The 16,125-nt window shown below is 40.6% G+C and overlaps 1 protein-coding gene across 1 annotated transcript; it reads left to right on the top strand.

The window, feature by feature from the left end:
* The first annotated feature begins 684 nt into the window (after positions 1 to 684).
* On the top strand, positions 685 to 11,949 carry LOC137265698 (aldo-keto reductase family 1 member B1-like). Its single transcript, XM_067801128.1, has 13 exons — positions 685 to 746; positions 1,941 to 2,049; positions 3,549 to 3,620; positions 3,778 to 3,884; positions 5,521 to 5,682; positions 7,125 to 7,241; positions 7,654 to 7,704; positions 8,256 to 8,378; positions 8,506 to 8,612; positions 9,476 to 9,557; positions 10,056 to 10,139; positions 10,281 to 10,369; positions 11,043 to 11,949. Exons 2-13 carry the CDS (start codon positions 2,022 to 2,024, stop codon positions 11,077 to 11,079), a joined length of 1,059 nt encoding a protein of 352 aa, XP_067657229.1. The 5' UTR covers positions 685 to 746; positions 1,941 to 2,021; the 3' UTR covers positions 11,080 to 11,949.
* The last annotated feature ends 4,176 nt before the right edge of the window (positions 11,950 to 16,125 follow it).

The raw sequence follows: 16,125 nt of genomic DNA, 5'->3' as shown, positions 1-16,125 counted from the left end.
ATGGACCTTTCTGGGTTCGACCACAGAGGTCCATAATACTGATAGAAAGGCAGGGACGACTCCATTAATTTTCGTCTGTGCTTTATGTTCTCTTGGGTGCTCATCAAAGACTGGTACCCAAAACTACAAAACATATTTTTGTCTGGATCCTAAATTATCGATGACAAAGTCATTTTGTGCGATCATTTACGGTTTTGGATTTAAATTCCGATTTCTGGGTTAACGTCTGATTTCAATCTGGTAAGCCCCTCGTTAAGTTTCCGCCATGTACAGTTGTGAAACATCACCTTGCGTGTATAACTCCTCCATGATTATTACGTACAAGCTATGTTCATCCTTAAACAAACTTCAGTAATTGGGATATTTCGGTAATATTTACCTGTATATTCATATTACCGATTGTCTATTACAGGGATGAGCAGCGTTTTGATGCACTGACGGAGAGAAAAGCTTTACCCAACCTTACTCCTTGTCACATATCTTGCTGCCCTAAATAACACAAAATATATCTCGGATTATTCTTGAATTTACAAGCCTGAAATATCTATACCTCATCATGGATGCCAGAGTTACCTAGATACATACACTTGAGTAGTTTTTTCTCCTCAGACTTGTATGTGCGGGCCCTGTTGACACAGTATTAAAATAACCGTCATCAGCATGTCATTGATCGGGTGAACGCCTGACAAATACCTGTGAGTGCCGGGTGCCGGGTGGTACATGCGAGTGCTGGGTAACTGCAGAAGGTAAAAGACTGTGATTGGGTGACTAGTATGTTGTAGCATTTACACTGACAATGCTGCACCTGTGTAGTGGTCTATATCTATTACATGTCTTTTTCGTGACATTGTTTCCCTGTAACTCTAAATGTCATTGTTGACACTGAGATTACCATGACCACATCATCCGTGCAAGGGACGTATCAGACATGACTGTATGGGATCACATTCCCCCGCCTGAAGTTATAGTTTAAGGGCCAGGTTCATGGGACTGACGCAGTAACAGAATTCGCCTATGCTCGCTGTATTGTACGATGCTATTGTAACATAAAATAGGTATGTAGTAGAGGCACAAGCATGTTCACGCAACAAACGTTTGTTGTTGTGTTATCTTCTTATCACCCTTACGTCCTGTCTGTGCGGTTCTCAGTTTACATTGCGTTAGAAAATACTTGGAAAACACGTTAGAAAATATTGGCTAAATTGGTGGCTAGTACAAGATTATTACCGCCTTGATGGATCCCGCTCGAGCTTGGATCATAATGATCGCAAATGGCAGTGAATAAAGTTCCACTGAACCCTCAACTGTCCCCTCTCATGGAAATAGACTTTAAACTCACTTTACTACCCCGCCTCCTTGCGATTTATTCGTAGCCCGTGTGAAAGTTTGATCCGCATGTTTCCATCGTCTAGCTGAGAAAATGCAAGTCACCGAGACTATGTTAATTATGTGGACAGTTACCCATCGTCTCTCAAAGTGCTGAGAGATCTTTTTTCAAGATAGCGGACAAGTGCCTTCCTTACGTCCGAACATAGCTTTGGACATGATTATGCTGGATTTAGGGACCTTCAACAATTTCCGGGTTGGAAGTTCAATGTCCAAATATTATCCGTTCAAATAAATCATTTCAAAAGCATAATTTGACAGTGAACATATGGGTAGACGTTGACTTTTGACCTCTAAGTAGAAGATGTTGACTGTAGACTGGGTAGATGTTGACTGTAGACTGTGGGTAGGTATTGGCCGTCGACATCCAGGTAGATGCAGATTTTGTGAAAGAGAAGGCTTTTAGTAATCACCCACATTGTTTGTCTAGATGGATGCAGATTTTGTGAAAGAAAAGACTTTTAGTAATCACCCACGTTGTTTGTCATGTTCTTCACCGACATTAAATCATGTTTGTTACAAGACATTCTATAATGTCATATTCTATGTGGCAGTATCAACTGTGATATATATTGGCGGTGGAAGTACCAGTAGCTAACAACAACCTCGACCTCCAAAACTTAGAGTTGAATACGATGGATGGTGACAAGAAACCAACTGTCAGTAAGCATATATTCCGATGCTGATATTTCGCTGTAAACGAATTGCAACAAAGATAGATTTTGTGAATACTGATGCAAGTACACGGAGAAGTCACAAACTACTTTTCTCATCGGTTGGTACGGATTCATTTCTATAAATGGGTACCCGGAAGGATGAGATGGTAACACGACTGCTAACCTTCCTTAAGTGAAAATATTGTAAACTGCTAACCTTCAAGCGACTGAAAGGAGGTCAGAATGAATATCATGTGCAGGCTGATCTTTTGGCCAATGTAATAATGCTACAGCATGTCCTGAGTGTGTGGAAGCCAATGCAATAAAATACACTGTCTAATAGTATCATAAGTACGGTTCTGTTTAAATACCATGTTTTGTAACTTCTTCATCAGTTACTATGGCTACAGGTGTTTCTCTGTTTCAATTTTGCTTTGAGTTTATATTGAGTTTATATTGATATACCAGAAAAGCAGTTGGTCCAGAGTTTTTAATGTCATGGGAAGTGTGCGACATTATTTTGAAATTTTTGAAGCCATGGAACAGCAATAACATCAAGGTGTTTTACTGTACTAGTGTGTGTATGGTAGATTGGTTTGTTTATTAACGCCGCACTCAGCCATATATAGAGTGGCGATCTGTCATAATAATCGAGTCATGACCAGTTCTTGTTAGATGTTGGACGAAGATGAACACATGATATTTTTTTCTGGATAAAATTAGTATCCATAAAAATGTGTCGTATGTCTGGACCAGGCAATCCAGTGATCAATATCATGACCATCGATCTACGCAAATGAGACATGATGACTGTCAAGTTACTGTCAATCAAATCAGCGCACCCCACACGCCTCTTTTGTCCTGAAAGTGTATTATATGGCCATTGGAACTGGCCATTGGTTTATGACCATGGTCATGAAAAACATTTTAAAAGAAATCGATGGAAGTGTTCAGTATTTGGGATATGTTTCTACGGCATGGTCAATAATAACTGGGCCGTGTGGTGCAGAACTTTGTGATGAACTACAGCATGTTCAGCCTGACCTGATCAAGTGAATACTGCTGCATTGCGTGACCGTGTCACAAATGGTTGGGTCTATCATTGTGACGGGGTGCGCCTTTGTCAGGTGATAGCCAACAAGTTCTCTCTCTCTCACTCACACACATACCGTTCCCCCTCTCTCCCTCTGTCTTTCTCTCTCTCACACATTGCAACTCCTTGTCTCATTGTAGGATGACCAAACTGACATAATTTATATATGGGATTATTCTTGATTATGCGTGTTTGAAAAATCTCTGTGTCATCATGAATATCTAGTTACGAACTACAGTTGACATTGCTAAAATGCTGGCATCTCCTTCGTGTTCTGCTTTGAAAGTGTGATATGCATGCTTGCATCGGTTTGGAGATAACAGAAAATATACAAGTCATTGTGACTACGAATGAAAATGTCATGGGGATTCTCACCTATGTTAGATATATACACAGTTTTTTTATTTTTTGAGTACCCGTGTTATCGAGATGGTATTGTCGGGTTTGCACTGTTGAAAGCCATTGCATCTGCGATCGTCCGACAGGTGAGTTGTTCTGTCTTAGTGCTCCTAAACACCAGTTGCTGCTTGTTTCAATAACATGTGCAAATGGCCATTGTGGTTGTACTGATGTATTGTTGAGATATCATTCATTGAGTTTTTATTATATGATTTAGTAAGATTCTTTATTTTCTTTGTTAAGGTGGTGAGAGAGGAGTTTCCAAAATGGCAGGCAAAGTACCTTCCATACGTCTGAACAGCGGTTATGACATGCCTATGCTGGGCTTAGGAACCTACAACAATTTCAAGGTTGGTAGCTGAATCTTTTACGTCCGAATATTAACCGTAGAAATAAATTTTATAGCAGTAGTTCGTACTGCAGTGATTGTGGTTGGGCTGTTTAATCTGACAACCACACGCTGACTGTATACATAAAGGCAGGTATAGACGGTAAACATTCAGAAAAATGTTGACTGTAGATACCCGGGTAGATGTGGAGTGCAGGCCTTCAGAAAAATGTGGAATATAGACACCTGGGTAGATGTTTTCTACAGACCTTTAGAAAGATGTGGACTTTAGACATCTGGGTAGATGTTAACTATAGAGTAGACCTTCAGAAAGATGTGAACAATAGACACCCGGGTAGATGTGGACTGTATACGTAGGCCTTCAGAAGAATGTTGACTGTAGAGTAGACCTTCAGAAAGATGTGAACTGTAGACACCCGGGTAGATGTGGACTGTATACGTAGGCCTTCAGAAGAATGTTGACTGTAGAGTAGGCCGTCAGAAAGATGTGAACTGTAGACACCCAGGTAGATGTGAACTGTAGACACTCTGACAGATGTTGACTGTAGAGTAGACCTTCAGAAAGATGTGAACAGTAGACACCCGGGTAGATGTGGACTGTATACGTAGGCCTTCAGAAGAATGTTAACTGTAGAGTAGGCCGTCAGAAAGATGTGAACTGTAGACACCCAGGTAGATGTGAACTGTAGACACTCTGACAGATGTTGACTGTAGAGCAGACCTTCAGAAAGATGTGAACTGTAGACACCCGGGTAGATGTGGACTGTATACGTAGGCCTTCAGAAGAATGTTGACTGTAGAGTAGGCCGTCAGAAAGATGTGAACTGTAGACACCCAGGTAGATGTGAACTGTAGACACTCTGACAGATGTTGACTGTAGAGTAGACCTTCAGAAAGATGTGAACAGTAGACACCCGGGTAGATGTAGACAGTAGATCTTTGGATAGATGTTGACACTAGACATCCTGATATATCTATAGATCTATATATCTATTGTTTACTGTAAACTATACCAGTGGTAATAAGTAGATCTCCGGGCAGATGTTGATTGAAGAGGTAGAAGTAGACGATGGTTATTGTCCTCGATTTCAGCATTGATGTTTGGGACACACGCGTATATGTGGATTATAAACTTGAGATTATATGTACAATGCAAACTTCCGGGTAGATGCTTGAAGCAGACCTCCGAGTTGGTTTTGGCTGTATGCATGTATACTCCTCAACCTTTCATAGGAACCACCCTACAACAAATAGTTTGGAACTCTATTAGCCCAGAAAGGCTTCGGTTTGTCGTTATCCATGTAAAACCTTGTAAAACGTGTAGGGACTTTGTATTCGCAGGATGCACTTTAATCTGGAAAGATATGGGTCACATTAATGTTCATGTGTGACTTGAGTCTCCGCGGATTATTCAGTTGTCAGATACGTCAGGTTGGGTTTTTGGGAAGGATAACACTTATTCTGGTATTAATTACCACTTCGGCCAAATCCCACGAACCCAGTTAAGGTTTCTGACAGATCAATGATCATAACTGGATAATGGTAAACGCGGATTATGCCACGACAAAGGGTCGCAGCTCTGTGTGACAGTCAAGATGTAACATGTATGTAGATTATCAATCTATTTTCCCCAACAGCCAAACGATGTTGGCGATGCCGTGAAGGCTGCAATACAGATGGGATACCGCCATATTGACACCGCATGGCGTTATCAAACGGAACCGGAAATCGGCGCCGCCATTAAAGAACTGATCAAAGAAGGGAAAATAAAGAGGTCAGAACTTTTCATCGTGACAAAGGTAGGATGACTGGCTAGCAGTATTGTTATTTTAATATGTTTAGACAAATCGCCCCACATACCACTGTTAAACCTCGTTCATGAGAACTGTGAAGAACCCAGGGTTATCATTATCATTGTCACAATCATGGGTTTAGAGGATTTCTTTGAGTTCATATTTGCGATCACAAACACTTATGGTCTCCGGAATAACAACATCCTGTCTAAATAGGTCCAACTTTAAGGTCCCCATATTCCATAAGTATGTCTTCAATTTAATGGCATATTACATAAGTTCAAACTGGATTTTGACATACCACGGAGTATTAGTCGCACGGCAATTTTGGTAACGTCCACTTTCTGTGTAGATCTGTTTGTTTTAACTTAGTGAAAGAAATATTACCTCTTGTTAAAGAAATTGCACACACATGAAAAGACATGCTTACATAAAATCAGTCTTACACACCTTGAACGTACTATCAAGGTGTATAGAAATACTGACGCATGTGAAACGCTGATGCTAATAAAGAACAAAGCAACACTGCAGGAAGTGGGCGAGTGGGCCCATCCCCCTATTTCAACATTGCAAATCTTGGTTGCCTAAAATTTTGGTAGTTGTCAACTAACCAACATAACAGACGGCCATAAGACAGGCCAAAAACAGGCTGACCTAGTGTGATTATGCCCTGAAAGACTGGTCCTATGCTTCCCGCCAAGCAACGAATGCCTTGCGAAAAATGGTTTGTCAATAAAGTGTTTCCAGGCGATGGAAGGTTAAAGGAACTTGGGTTACAGACCATACAGGTGACAGTTATTGCCATAGCAACGTCGTCGTAAGTATCTGAGCTGGTCCCGGACTGAACGTCGTAGGCAGTGACTGGCAGACGTTCGTCTTCACTGGTTCTGTCTGTTCAGAGATGATGCAGCAGGGGAAAAACGAATGCCGGCATGCTAGGTTAAGGGCTTCGTGCCGTCTAACAGAGTGGATATTATGGTGGAGGGAAGATGAGGACACATGAAAATTCGGACAAGGACTGAACGGGTGGCACACGCTCTCCAAACAGGACACTTCTTCAATTTTCAGTTCCTCCAGCAAGTCAACAAGAACTCCCCCAAGCCCTGCATGAGGAACTGCAACATATCCCCACCTGTCTTGTAACGGGGGAGTCGTATTTTGACGTGAGATGATAAATGGGGGCTTGCTTTAGGTTTTGCTACCCCACATCAATTAATTCGATCAACTGTCATACCAGTATTGTTGGCTGTATGACTAACACCTCAGATACATCGTTGACATTTATAATTCTTCAATAGTTTGTATGCTTTTAAACTAGACTGTTGTGAAACTAAACCTACGATGTTTTGACCAGTCAATACATAACAAGCAGCCCTTCACGCCATTACGACAATACCCTTTAAAACAGCTTTAAATGTATGTATGTCATGGGTATGTTTTCATTACAGATTTGGGGCCACTGTCATGAACCACATAAGGTGGAACCAGCATGCCGGGTGTCACTGGAGGCCCTAGGCATGGATTATATTGACCTGTATATGATTCACTTCCCTGTGGCGTACGTTGTGAGTGAAAACGGCGCTGTCTTCTGTTATTTAAACACCCAGGCTATCACACTATTAGTTTATATATGTGAAGAAATATTGATAAAGATTCGAAGACACATTAGTACGTACGTGAAGGTATATAATAAACAGATATTGGTCAATGATTGTGCCAGAACCAATACAACAGACACAGAAGAAAGAGTATGACAGGATTAGTTAGTTTGCTTTCTATTAAATGTTGTACTTCATCAGCAGTACATGGCTTGTCTTGTGAACAGCAAAGCAAACCTAACTATGCGATTGATAATTTGAAAACAAACAAAGTATATGAACGTTATCAAACGGTTGGCTGATATTAGTAATATCGTGACGTTTCATTTTAAGCTCCATAATCTGTTCGTTTATGTGTCTGCATGTTTTGTTTTCCCAGGACAAGGACAGGTCCAAAACGACTATGACAGACTACGTGGACACATGGAGGGTAGGTAGCTATACAGTTTCCAGTTCCATATTGTCTAAGGAGGAAACACTAGAGCGTATTAGGGGGTACGTAAAACCTTCGTCCGCGGATCCACAACCCGCGGATCCACAAAACGAACTATGTGGAAAAGTCAATTCCTGACATTGAAAGATATTCATTCAAAAATAGTACGCAGGAGAAAATGATATCATTAAAATAACGAAACGTCAGTGAATTACTTCGACGAGGTTTTGTCAGTGCATGAAGGAGATCGAACTCTCAGCTTCGGCCTTGGGGGTCTTTTTCCATTACGGGTCCAATAAAATTATTCAATGGTGAGATGTAGATCATTGTTTGGAATGCAAAATACCTTTATATTTAAGAAACATACATAGCTTTAAAAAATCCCAATGTGTAATAAGTATAATAATGATGTTTTATCTGCCTGTCACGAATGCATGTTCATGGTCTCATGATCACCTGTATTTTACAAGATATCACATTGTTGTTAGGGATCGTCTTTAAAGAATCTCAGTATAAAAACTACTTAATAACACTCTCCTCCCCAACAGGCCATGGAGAAGCTCGTGGACAAAGGTCTTGTCAGGTCTATCGGCGTCTCCAACTTCAATAAACAACAGCTGGAGAGGATTCTCAAACTGGACGGTCTCAAGTACAAGCCTGCGAACAACCAGGTAGGTATTAGTGAAATATGACACCACAGATTAGCCTTAATCATGCTTCTTGTTTGAGTTTCACCAAACTGGTAAACATCTGAGATAACAGACCTGACATAGTGTTGGTAACTTTGTTTGCATTCAGGTGGAGATAACTCCGTATCTGGCCCAGGAAGACCTTCTCCAGTTCTCCCTCAAGCATGGCATCTCAACAACTGCCTATGGTCCGTTCGGGGCACCGGGACAGATCTAGTAAGTTGCGTTTTAGTCTCATGTCTTAATGTTACCCTCCATGCAAACTTCAGAAACACTAAGCGTACTACACCAGGATCAGTACTTTGAGTAGTTTACTTCGAGAGGAACCGAAAAGATCCGGGATAGGTCTTCAGAAACTCATGTTTGCCACAAAAAACAACTGTGCTTGTAGTAAGAGGCGACCAAAGAGATCAGGGGGTCAGGCTAAATGACTAGGCTGATACATGTCATCAGCTCCCAGTTGCTTATGCTGTTGATCACTGAATTATTTACAGACGCCGCTGGAATAATGCTGAGTGCGACATAAAACCAAACTCACTTACTTCGAGAGTCGAAGCGTGCTAAACAAAGTTGTGTAAACAATATTATAGGGGATGAAAGAAAGGTTAACAGATTATATTCAAACGCATTACATTTGTAGCACCATTCCAAAATATGAATTAAATGTATGCATGCATGTAGCAGCAGCGACAGCAAAACATCTGCATGTACATAAGCATTTGATAGGCCCCATAAGTTATGCTTCAGTATCAACAATCAAAAGTCTTGAAGTTAGGCACTGGCTCCGTGCGTGAATCAAGGCAACAGGTCGATGCTTGGAATGTCATCTACACTTGCGAAGTTGATAAGACACTCACGACCACAGTAGTTGTCTGACTACCCCATCTCGCTAGTTCACGGTTATTCTATATTTTTCGAGCGTCTCAGTTTGTTGCTTGAACAAAAATTCGATATGTTTTTCAACCATTCGTCTACACACCAGTCAAACAAAACGGCAGTTTCAGGAGGACATTATGAACTGTGTTCCGTTAGGTATACACTGAAGAGCCAATTGATGAGTCTTATGTCGTATTTTATAGTAGATCCAAGGATGCTCCAATGTTCCTCGACGACCCGACCATTGTCAAAGTCGGAAAGAAGTACGGCAAAACTTCAGCTCAGGTATGCTGATTTAAAAACAAACGTCAAAAACTCATGTGAGTCATGTGTCACTTAATAAGTGAGTCATACAATTTGTACGAGTCGAGTCTGTTATTTTGTATCAGTCATACATACACACACACACTCTTTCTCTCTCAACACAAACACACACACACATACATATATTATATATATACATATATTATTTTTTGTTTCGTACAAGTATGACACTTTTGCTCGAGTGTAATATTTTTTATTATACATTTTCATAATGTATTCATTATGCATAAAGGTACGAGTGAAACGATTTCTAATGATAAATTGCTGTCTTGTCATAACAGATGGTGCAGATGATGTTATTTGCAACGCACTTTTTGTCCTCACAGATATGTTTATTTTATGCACTGGTGCACCAACCTGAAAAGATATTAACAATGTACTTTTGAGTCTAATCTATCCACGGATGTATTATGCGTTTTGCGATGGACTTCTGACCCAGAGTTTCCTCGTGTGCATCAGGTGATCCTCAGATATGGCATACAGAGAGGCTATGCTTTGGTTCCCAAGAGTACGAATCCAACACGCCTGGCCCAGAACCTGAATGTGAGTGAAAACACAAATAATAGACAGAAATGGTTTCTTTCATGTATTCAACCAAGAATAAAATGCCTAGTTCCCTACATTTAAACTGTATGTGCAGGATAGTTGTATGTTGGTTTAATATACCAAATCTACTTGTTTCAGATCTTTGACTTCAAGCTCAGTGAGGAGGATATGAAAACAATGCGAGCTTTGGACAGAGGCCTTAGAGTCAATCTTCAAAATTTCATCGCGTAAGCATAATTATTCACCGCATTTCCCAGAAAATATAATACACATACTGATATTTACTGATACAAAATAATGTGCTTATGTATATGTGTCTTTTGGTAATATGTAAAAAGGGTAGAATATATGGGGATCGGTATAAATTTCATTGGATCTACTGGCAAACAGGGATAAGTGGAGCTCCAACCTGCCAATTGACACGCATTTGCATGTATGAGTGCCCACTGACGCTTGCCTTTGTGAGCGAAGTGACCTCAGGTTGCCTACTACCAAATGCGCGTCTTGTGAGCAAGGCGTGTGCAGTTATGCACGGAGTCAATTTCATCTTCATGTATTGCATGTGCACGAGGTTTCATCTGTAGTTTAGTTTAACGATGCTTTTAGCAGTATTCGAGCCACATGGTGTCATGTTTGAGGAATACAGGTCTCGTTAATACGTGTCTCAGTTTGAGGGAACCAACGCCTTGTCCAAGGGACGCAACTCTGGCAAGTGAATTGCCGCTCACATGACGACTAGGGCACGCCCTCGAGTAGTAGTGGTATGCACTATCCTCTTTCCCTCACCAGTCGTTTCGATACGACTATCCAATGTGTTATGCACTTTTGTTAGTCATGAAGAATAAGCTTTCGTGAACATCGGGCTTTCGTCCTTTCAACTGTCAATTTTCTTGGTTGCAGATACAAAGACCATCCCTTCTATCCCTTTGAGAAGTAGGCCTGGGCGCCACAGAAGAACACTTAGTCAGACATTCAACGACGGTCAGAGTATTGGCTTCATTAGAAGTTCCTGTTATTCGCATGGTTGTCTTCCACGTGAAACAGACACCTTTGTAATAACTGTAGTTGTAAAAATATTTCACAATGATTTAAAGCAGCTGATGGGAGTAAGTAGCTTGTACGGCAAAATTAGAGAGACAGATAATCACTGACGGTTGAAATTCCTGTAGATCAAGACTAACCAAGATGTCCTGGTAGCAAAGGGCTACTAGTAACAGTACCGTACATTTGAGTACATCTATGATATATACATACTGATGACTACACTTACGTTCCTTAGTTGAGATATCTTACCTTTTACGCAACATTCACCAGAATATTTTTACAACCAGAACCCTTAGGCTAAATAAAAAAGTGAAATGTTTCTCGGGCATCGGGGGGTCACTTTTATTTGTGCGCGTAACTTTTTTTCATTTAGAAAAATATAATTTGGACTTGCCAGCATCCCGATTTTTCATTTGTCCTCTATCAAAATTAGTTTCTGTAGGAACGAGTGTGACTGGATCTACTGCTCATCAACTTTTGCTAAACATCCCAAACAGTATTTTTGAGAGAGAGAAAAACAATTGAAAATGAATTTTAAAATTTTAAAAAAGTTCTACCGCCCTCGTCTCTATTGATAGAAATGTGCCCGAGAAACATTTAATTTCTTTGGTGCAGCCTTATTTGAATAAGCGACTGTATAAAAATATTACAAACATTAAGTCGCTGAACTGTTCAGTTATGTATTGTTATTAGTGCTGTTGATTTTGTTGTTATTGTAATCATGCTGCGTGCAGGGGAAATGTAATAATATCCTGAACAAGTACTATGGAGTCCTGTTATTTTTAACTACATAGAGGAATCCGTATTCCGACGTATACTCACGTCTTTAGTAAGAACCAAGCCTTGCTCTAATAGCAAGCATGGCAGCGATCAGAGCCTGCAGAGAGTAACATATCACGATGTACATAAATGATTGAACGTAACAATCAGTGTCGATTAACACCACTTTAAATAACCCGCGGGTTGCCCTGGTCACTGGTCACCTGTCATTGATCACTTCATATGTCTTTGTTTGTTGTTTAACGCAACTCAGCAATATTGCAGGTGTGTGGTAGCGACAGAAATGCCAACCATTTCGGTTTTATCGTAATTATTACGATTTTCCAGGTAAATCACGCCATTAAAACACGTGTCGACCAGAAACTATGTGGATTAAATATTCGCAATTAAATAAATCATTATCAAGATTTTCAAACCTGATCATAACGATCTTGTAACCAGTGTGACGAAAGCTAAAGCAGTGAGTGGGTTTAGTTTTACGCCTCACTCAGCAATATTCCAGCTATATGGCGGTGGTCTGTAAATAATCGAGTCTAGACCGGACACTCCAGTGATCAACAACATGAACATAGATCTGCGCAATTGGGAACCGATGAAATGTGTCAACCAAGTCAGCGAGTCTGACCACCTGATCCCGTTAGTCGCCTCTTACGACAAGCACAGTCACCTTTTATGGCAAGCGGGACCTTCACAGGTTGATCACACGCAGAGCAAGAGAAGACTGTAAATAGGTACACAGGGGATTCAGGGGTGTACATCAGTTCACAGGACATGCAGCAGTGTATATAGCTAAAAGGGAGGATGCAAGTATTTACACAGGTACACAAATGATGCAAAGGTACGAGGGGTGTTTATATTCAGTGAGCTTCCTCTAGAAATAATACAAATACAACTGTTTCTTTGTTTGATACACATTATCTCTCAACCTCTAGCAAATTCGTTTTGCTATGACTGCCTCACGATCCCCATTTTGTTTGCCTTTTCATCTCGGTACACCCAAAATGCCACAATCGTCAATAAGTGCATCTCAAACTGCAGGAAACAAGATGTGCAAGAAACACTGTGTGGCCTTGAAATTGGCACGAGTCCGCTAGAATCTAACTTAGATATTCAAGAGCATAAAAATGAAATTGCTAAAGTGAGTGAGCTTGTTTTCACATATAATGCCAAGGTTTCAAACTAAATACTGAATGGTCATAAAAGTGTCAGCTGTCAAGCATATTCAGTTTGAACATTGGAACGATATCTCATCTCAGGACTTGCCCACTGTTGCAGATAATTTTCGGCTGAAAACGAGTGAGACATACGTTACTTCCTCAGTTACATGGATCTGCAATGCACCAAAATGTGAACCAAGTCCCAAACCCAGTCAAAACAAATATCCCACTCTCCGACACGGCGTCACCACATACACCAGATCGTAATAGATGATATTTTATGAGCCCTTATATTGATAGGCATTACCCGACCAGTCAGAAATTGTCAGAACAGACAGATGGAAAGGAAACTTGATTGTCCAAACTACGTGCGTCTGTACGCATGTAACGGGGATGGCTTGACAACAGAAAACCAAGCTGTTTACTTACTATCACCTACGTAGGACTTACTATCTCCTACGTAGGAGACACTAAGTCCTACGTAGGAGACAGTATCTCCTACGCAGGAGATACTAAGTCCTACGTAGGTGATAGTAAGGCCTACGTAGGAGATAGTAAGTCCTACGTAGGAGATAGTGACACCAAAACAAATTTTCACCGTGGCCCTAATACGCTACCGTAAACTTCACCATTTTAGATTAATGTATAATAACATATATCGAACATAATCTACAGGAGATACGAAGTCCTGCGTAGGAGATACGAACTCCTACGTAGGTAATACTAAGTCCTACGCACGTGATAGTACGTCCTACGTAGGAGATACTAGTATTAAGTCCTATTAAGTCCGTAGGAGATCCTACCTCCTACGAAGGAGAGAAAGAGATTATAGATATGCTTCACCGTGGTCCTAAAACGCTTCCGTAGAATGGCGACTTGACTTGGGATGCGGTTTCTTTTCATGAACACCTGAAATCATCACCTTTGAGAGAGTTTTATACCTACGTGTCTGTGATGTAGGATCGTTTATTGGATCCCACATTCTGCAGAACTTCCTGTAAATGGTTTTGTCACAGTCATAAAGTCATCTTTACTTGGCGAACTGGTGATGCCACAGCGACGTTTCTAGTGCCTAAAGTGAATATGTACGGGTTGTTGAACTCCTGAATGGCCTATCTCTTCGTGAGTTTTAAATGTCTTGGTTGAAAGCAACACTAATCTGACCTTTTACAGACGTTCACTGTCAGAATCAGTAGATTTTCGTTAGCAATTATTTCAGTTATGAAAAAGTTATACTTTTTTTCAGTGGAACAACTTATAAGACTATTTCAGTAATACAGGTTTGTTTTTTTTCTTCGTCATATTTCCTTGATGTTAAAGTGAAATCCAGCAACGAAACAACTGCAGAGGCAGCACACCCCCAAGCAGGTAGGGCCTTTATTTACATTCATCCATACGTACGGGCGCATGCTGGCGTGTGCGTGCGTGCGTGCGTGCGTGCGTGCGTGCGTGCGTGTGTGTGTGTGTAGAAACTTACCTGTGTAGGTCGTTGCTGATAATCGGATTATACAATCTAAGTAAACGTATCCTCAGTACTTTTCGTTACACTCCACTACTGAGTCTAACGAAACCTTATGGGAGGTCGCGTCAGGTAACTTTTGAGATTGACCAATCAGAACACAGCTTACCAAGTAGCGAAAGTGGACATTCGCGCTTACCTTTTGAACATTTTATCTCAAAAAGGTTCGTACCCGAACGATTCCGAATGCTATTTAGCGTACGCTCGCTTGCGGGTGATGCTATTAGCTAATGGTAACCATGTCAACAGAAACCCCAAAGCGTATATATTGCAGGTCAAATAATTGTGTTACATGCGGATTTTGGTTTGTGGAGAGATCTGTGTCAGTGACTTGAATATTTTGAAAGTCCCTCCGCTCCCTAAATAGTAGCGGTTGTCTGATTGGTTAAATCTATTTAACCGTCTCGCATTTGATTGGACGATCACTGGTCGCTCAAAGTCATAGGTTGCTCAAAGGTTACCTGACGCGACCTTCTACTAGGTTTTGTTAGACTCAGTGGTGGGGTGCAACGAAATGCACTGAGACTAAGTTTACTTAGACTGCCGGATTATATGCTTCAAATTGATTGAATACTGCCGCAATATTGCTATGAATCACCCAGTAACTACCGATTTTGTACTTACCATTGTGTGAACTTTGATTGTAACGAAGGGAGTATACTAGAATCCCAACAAGATGTGCACAATATGATTTCACTATATACAGGAACGTCCATGACAAAATCACAATCAAACCGCCTCAGAATGCCCCCAGCCGTGATATTCCTAGAAAGCTGTGAAAAGGTAGACCTCACTCATTTATAGCCACGGCCAGCCCCTGTCTCTTTCAATCTTTACTGTTATCTGCATTATGTCATATAGCTTCTGTTTAGGACAAGAGAAACTCCCTGAGTTGAGCTGGTTCTCTACTCCCTTCATTTTTGAACAGCTCACTGTTGCCTTGTTCTTTGTGCGTTGAGGACGTTACGACCCAACTTATTCTTTGAGCTAATTCAAAGTTATTTTTCCTGTATTTAAAATACATATTAATATCCAGTGTTGTAAGTTTTGCCTGTTTTGGACATTACTAGCGACAGATTATCCGATGAACGACAAACGAACTTGAAATGCATGCTGAATACGTTACAAATTAATACATTTACGTCTGCATAATATAACCGAAATGCAGTGATCAGAGTCTTCATTCTGGTCATAAGTCAACGTAAAACATAATTAGCGTTTTGAAAACGAAGCATTTGTTGAGGCCTCAGCTTACATATCAAGACATTTCTCCAGCTTCAGATGCAGATGCAAGAATAGGAAGAGGCGAAAGTGGGATGACACAAACATTCTGTCAATAATATCAGGGTTAGATTTTAGGCGAAAAAAATGAAATGACTACTTACAATAGATGCGGCAATGTGTCTCTGTAAACGCTAACACCGTTATCAAGCAAGCTATACACAACATTAAGATACATAAATGAACGAAATTTGAGTCTATA

This window comes from Haliotis asinina, chromosome 15, assembly GCF_037392515.1.
Source record: "Haliotis asinina isolate JCU_RB_2024 chromosome 15, JCU_Hal_asi_v2, whole genome shotgun sequence".
In the NCBI taxonomy this organism is placed as follows: domain Eukaryota; kingdom Metazoa; phylum Mollusca; class Gastropoda; order Lepetellida; family Haliotidae; genus Haliotis; species Haliotis asinina.
This window is presented reverse-complemented; position numbering and strand designations above follow the sequence as displayed.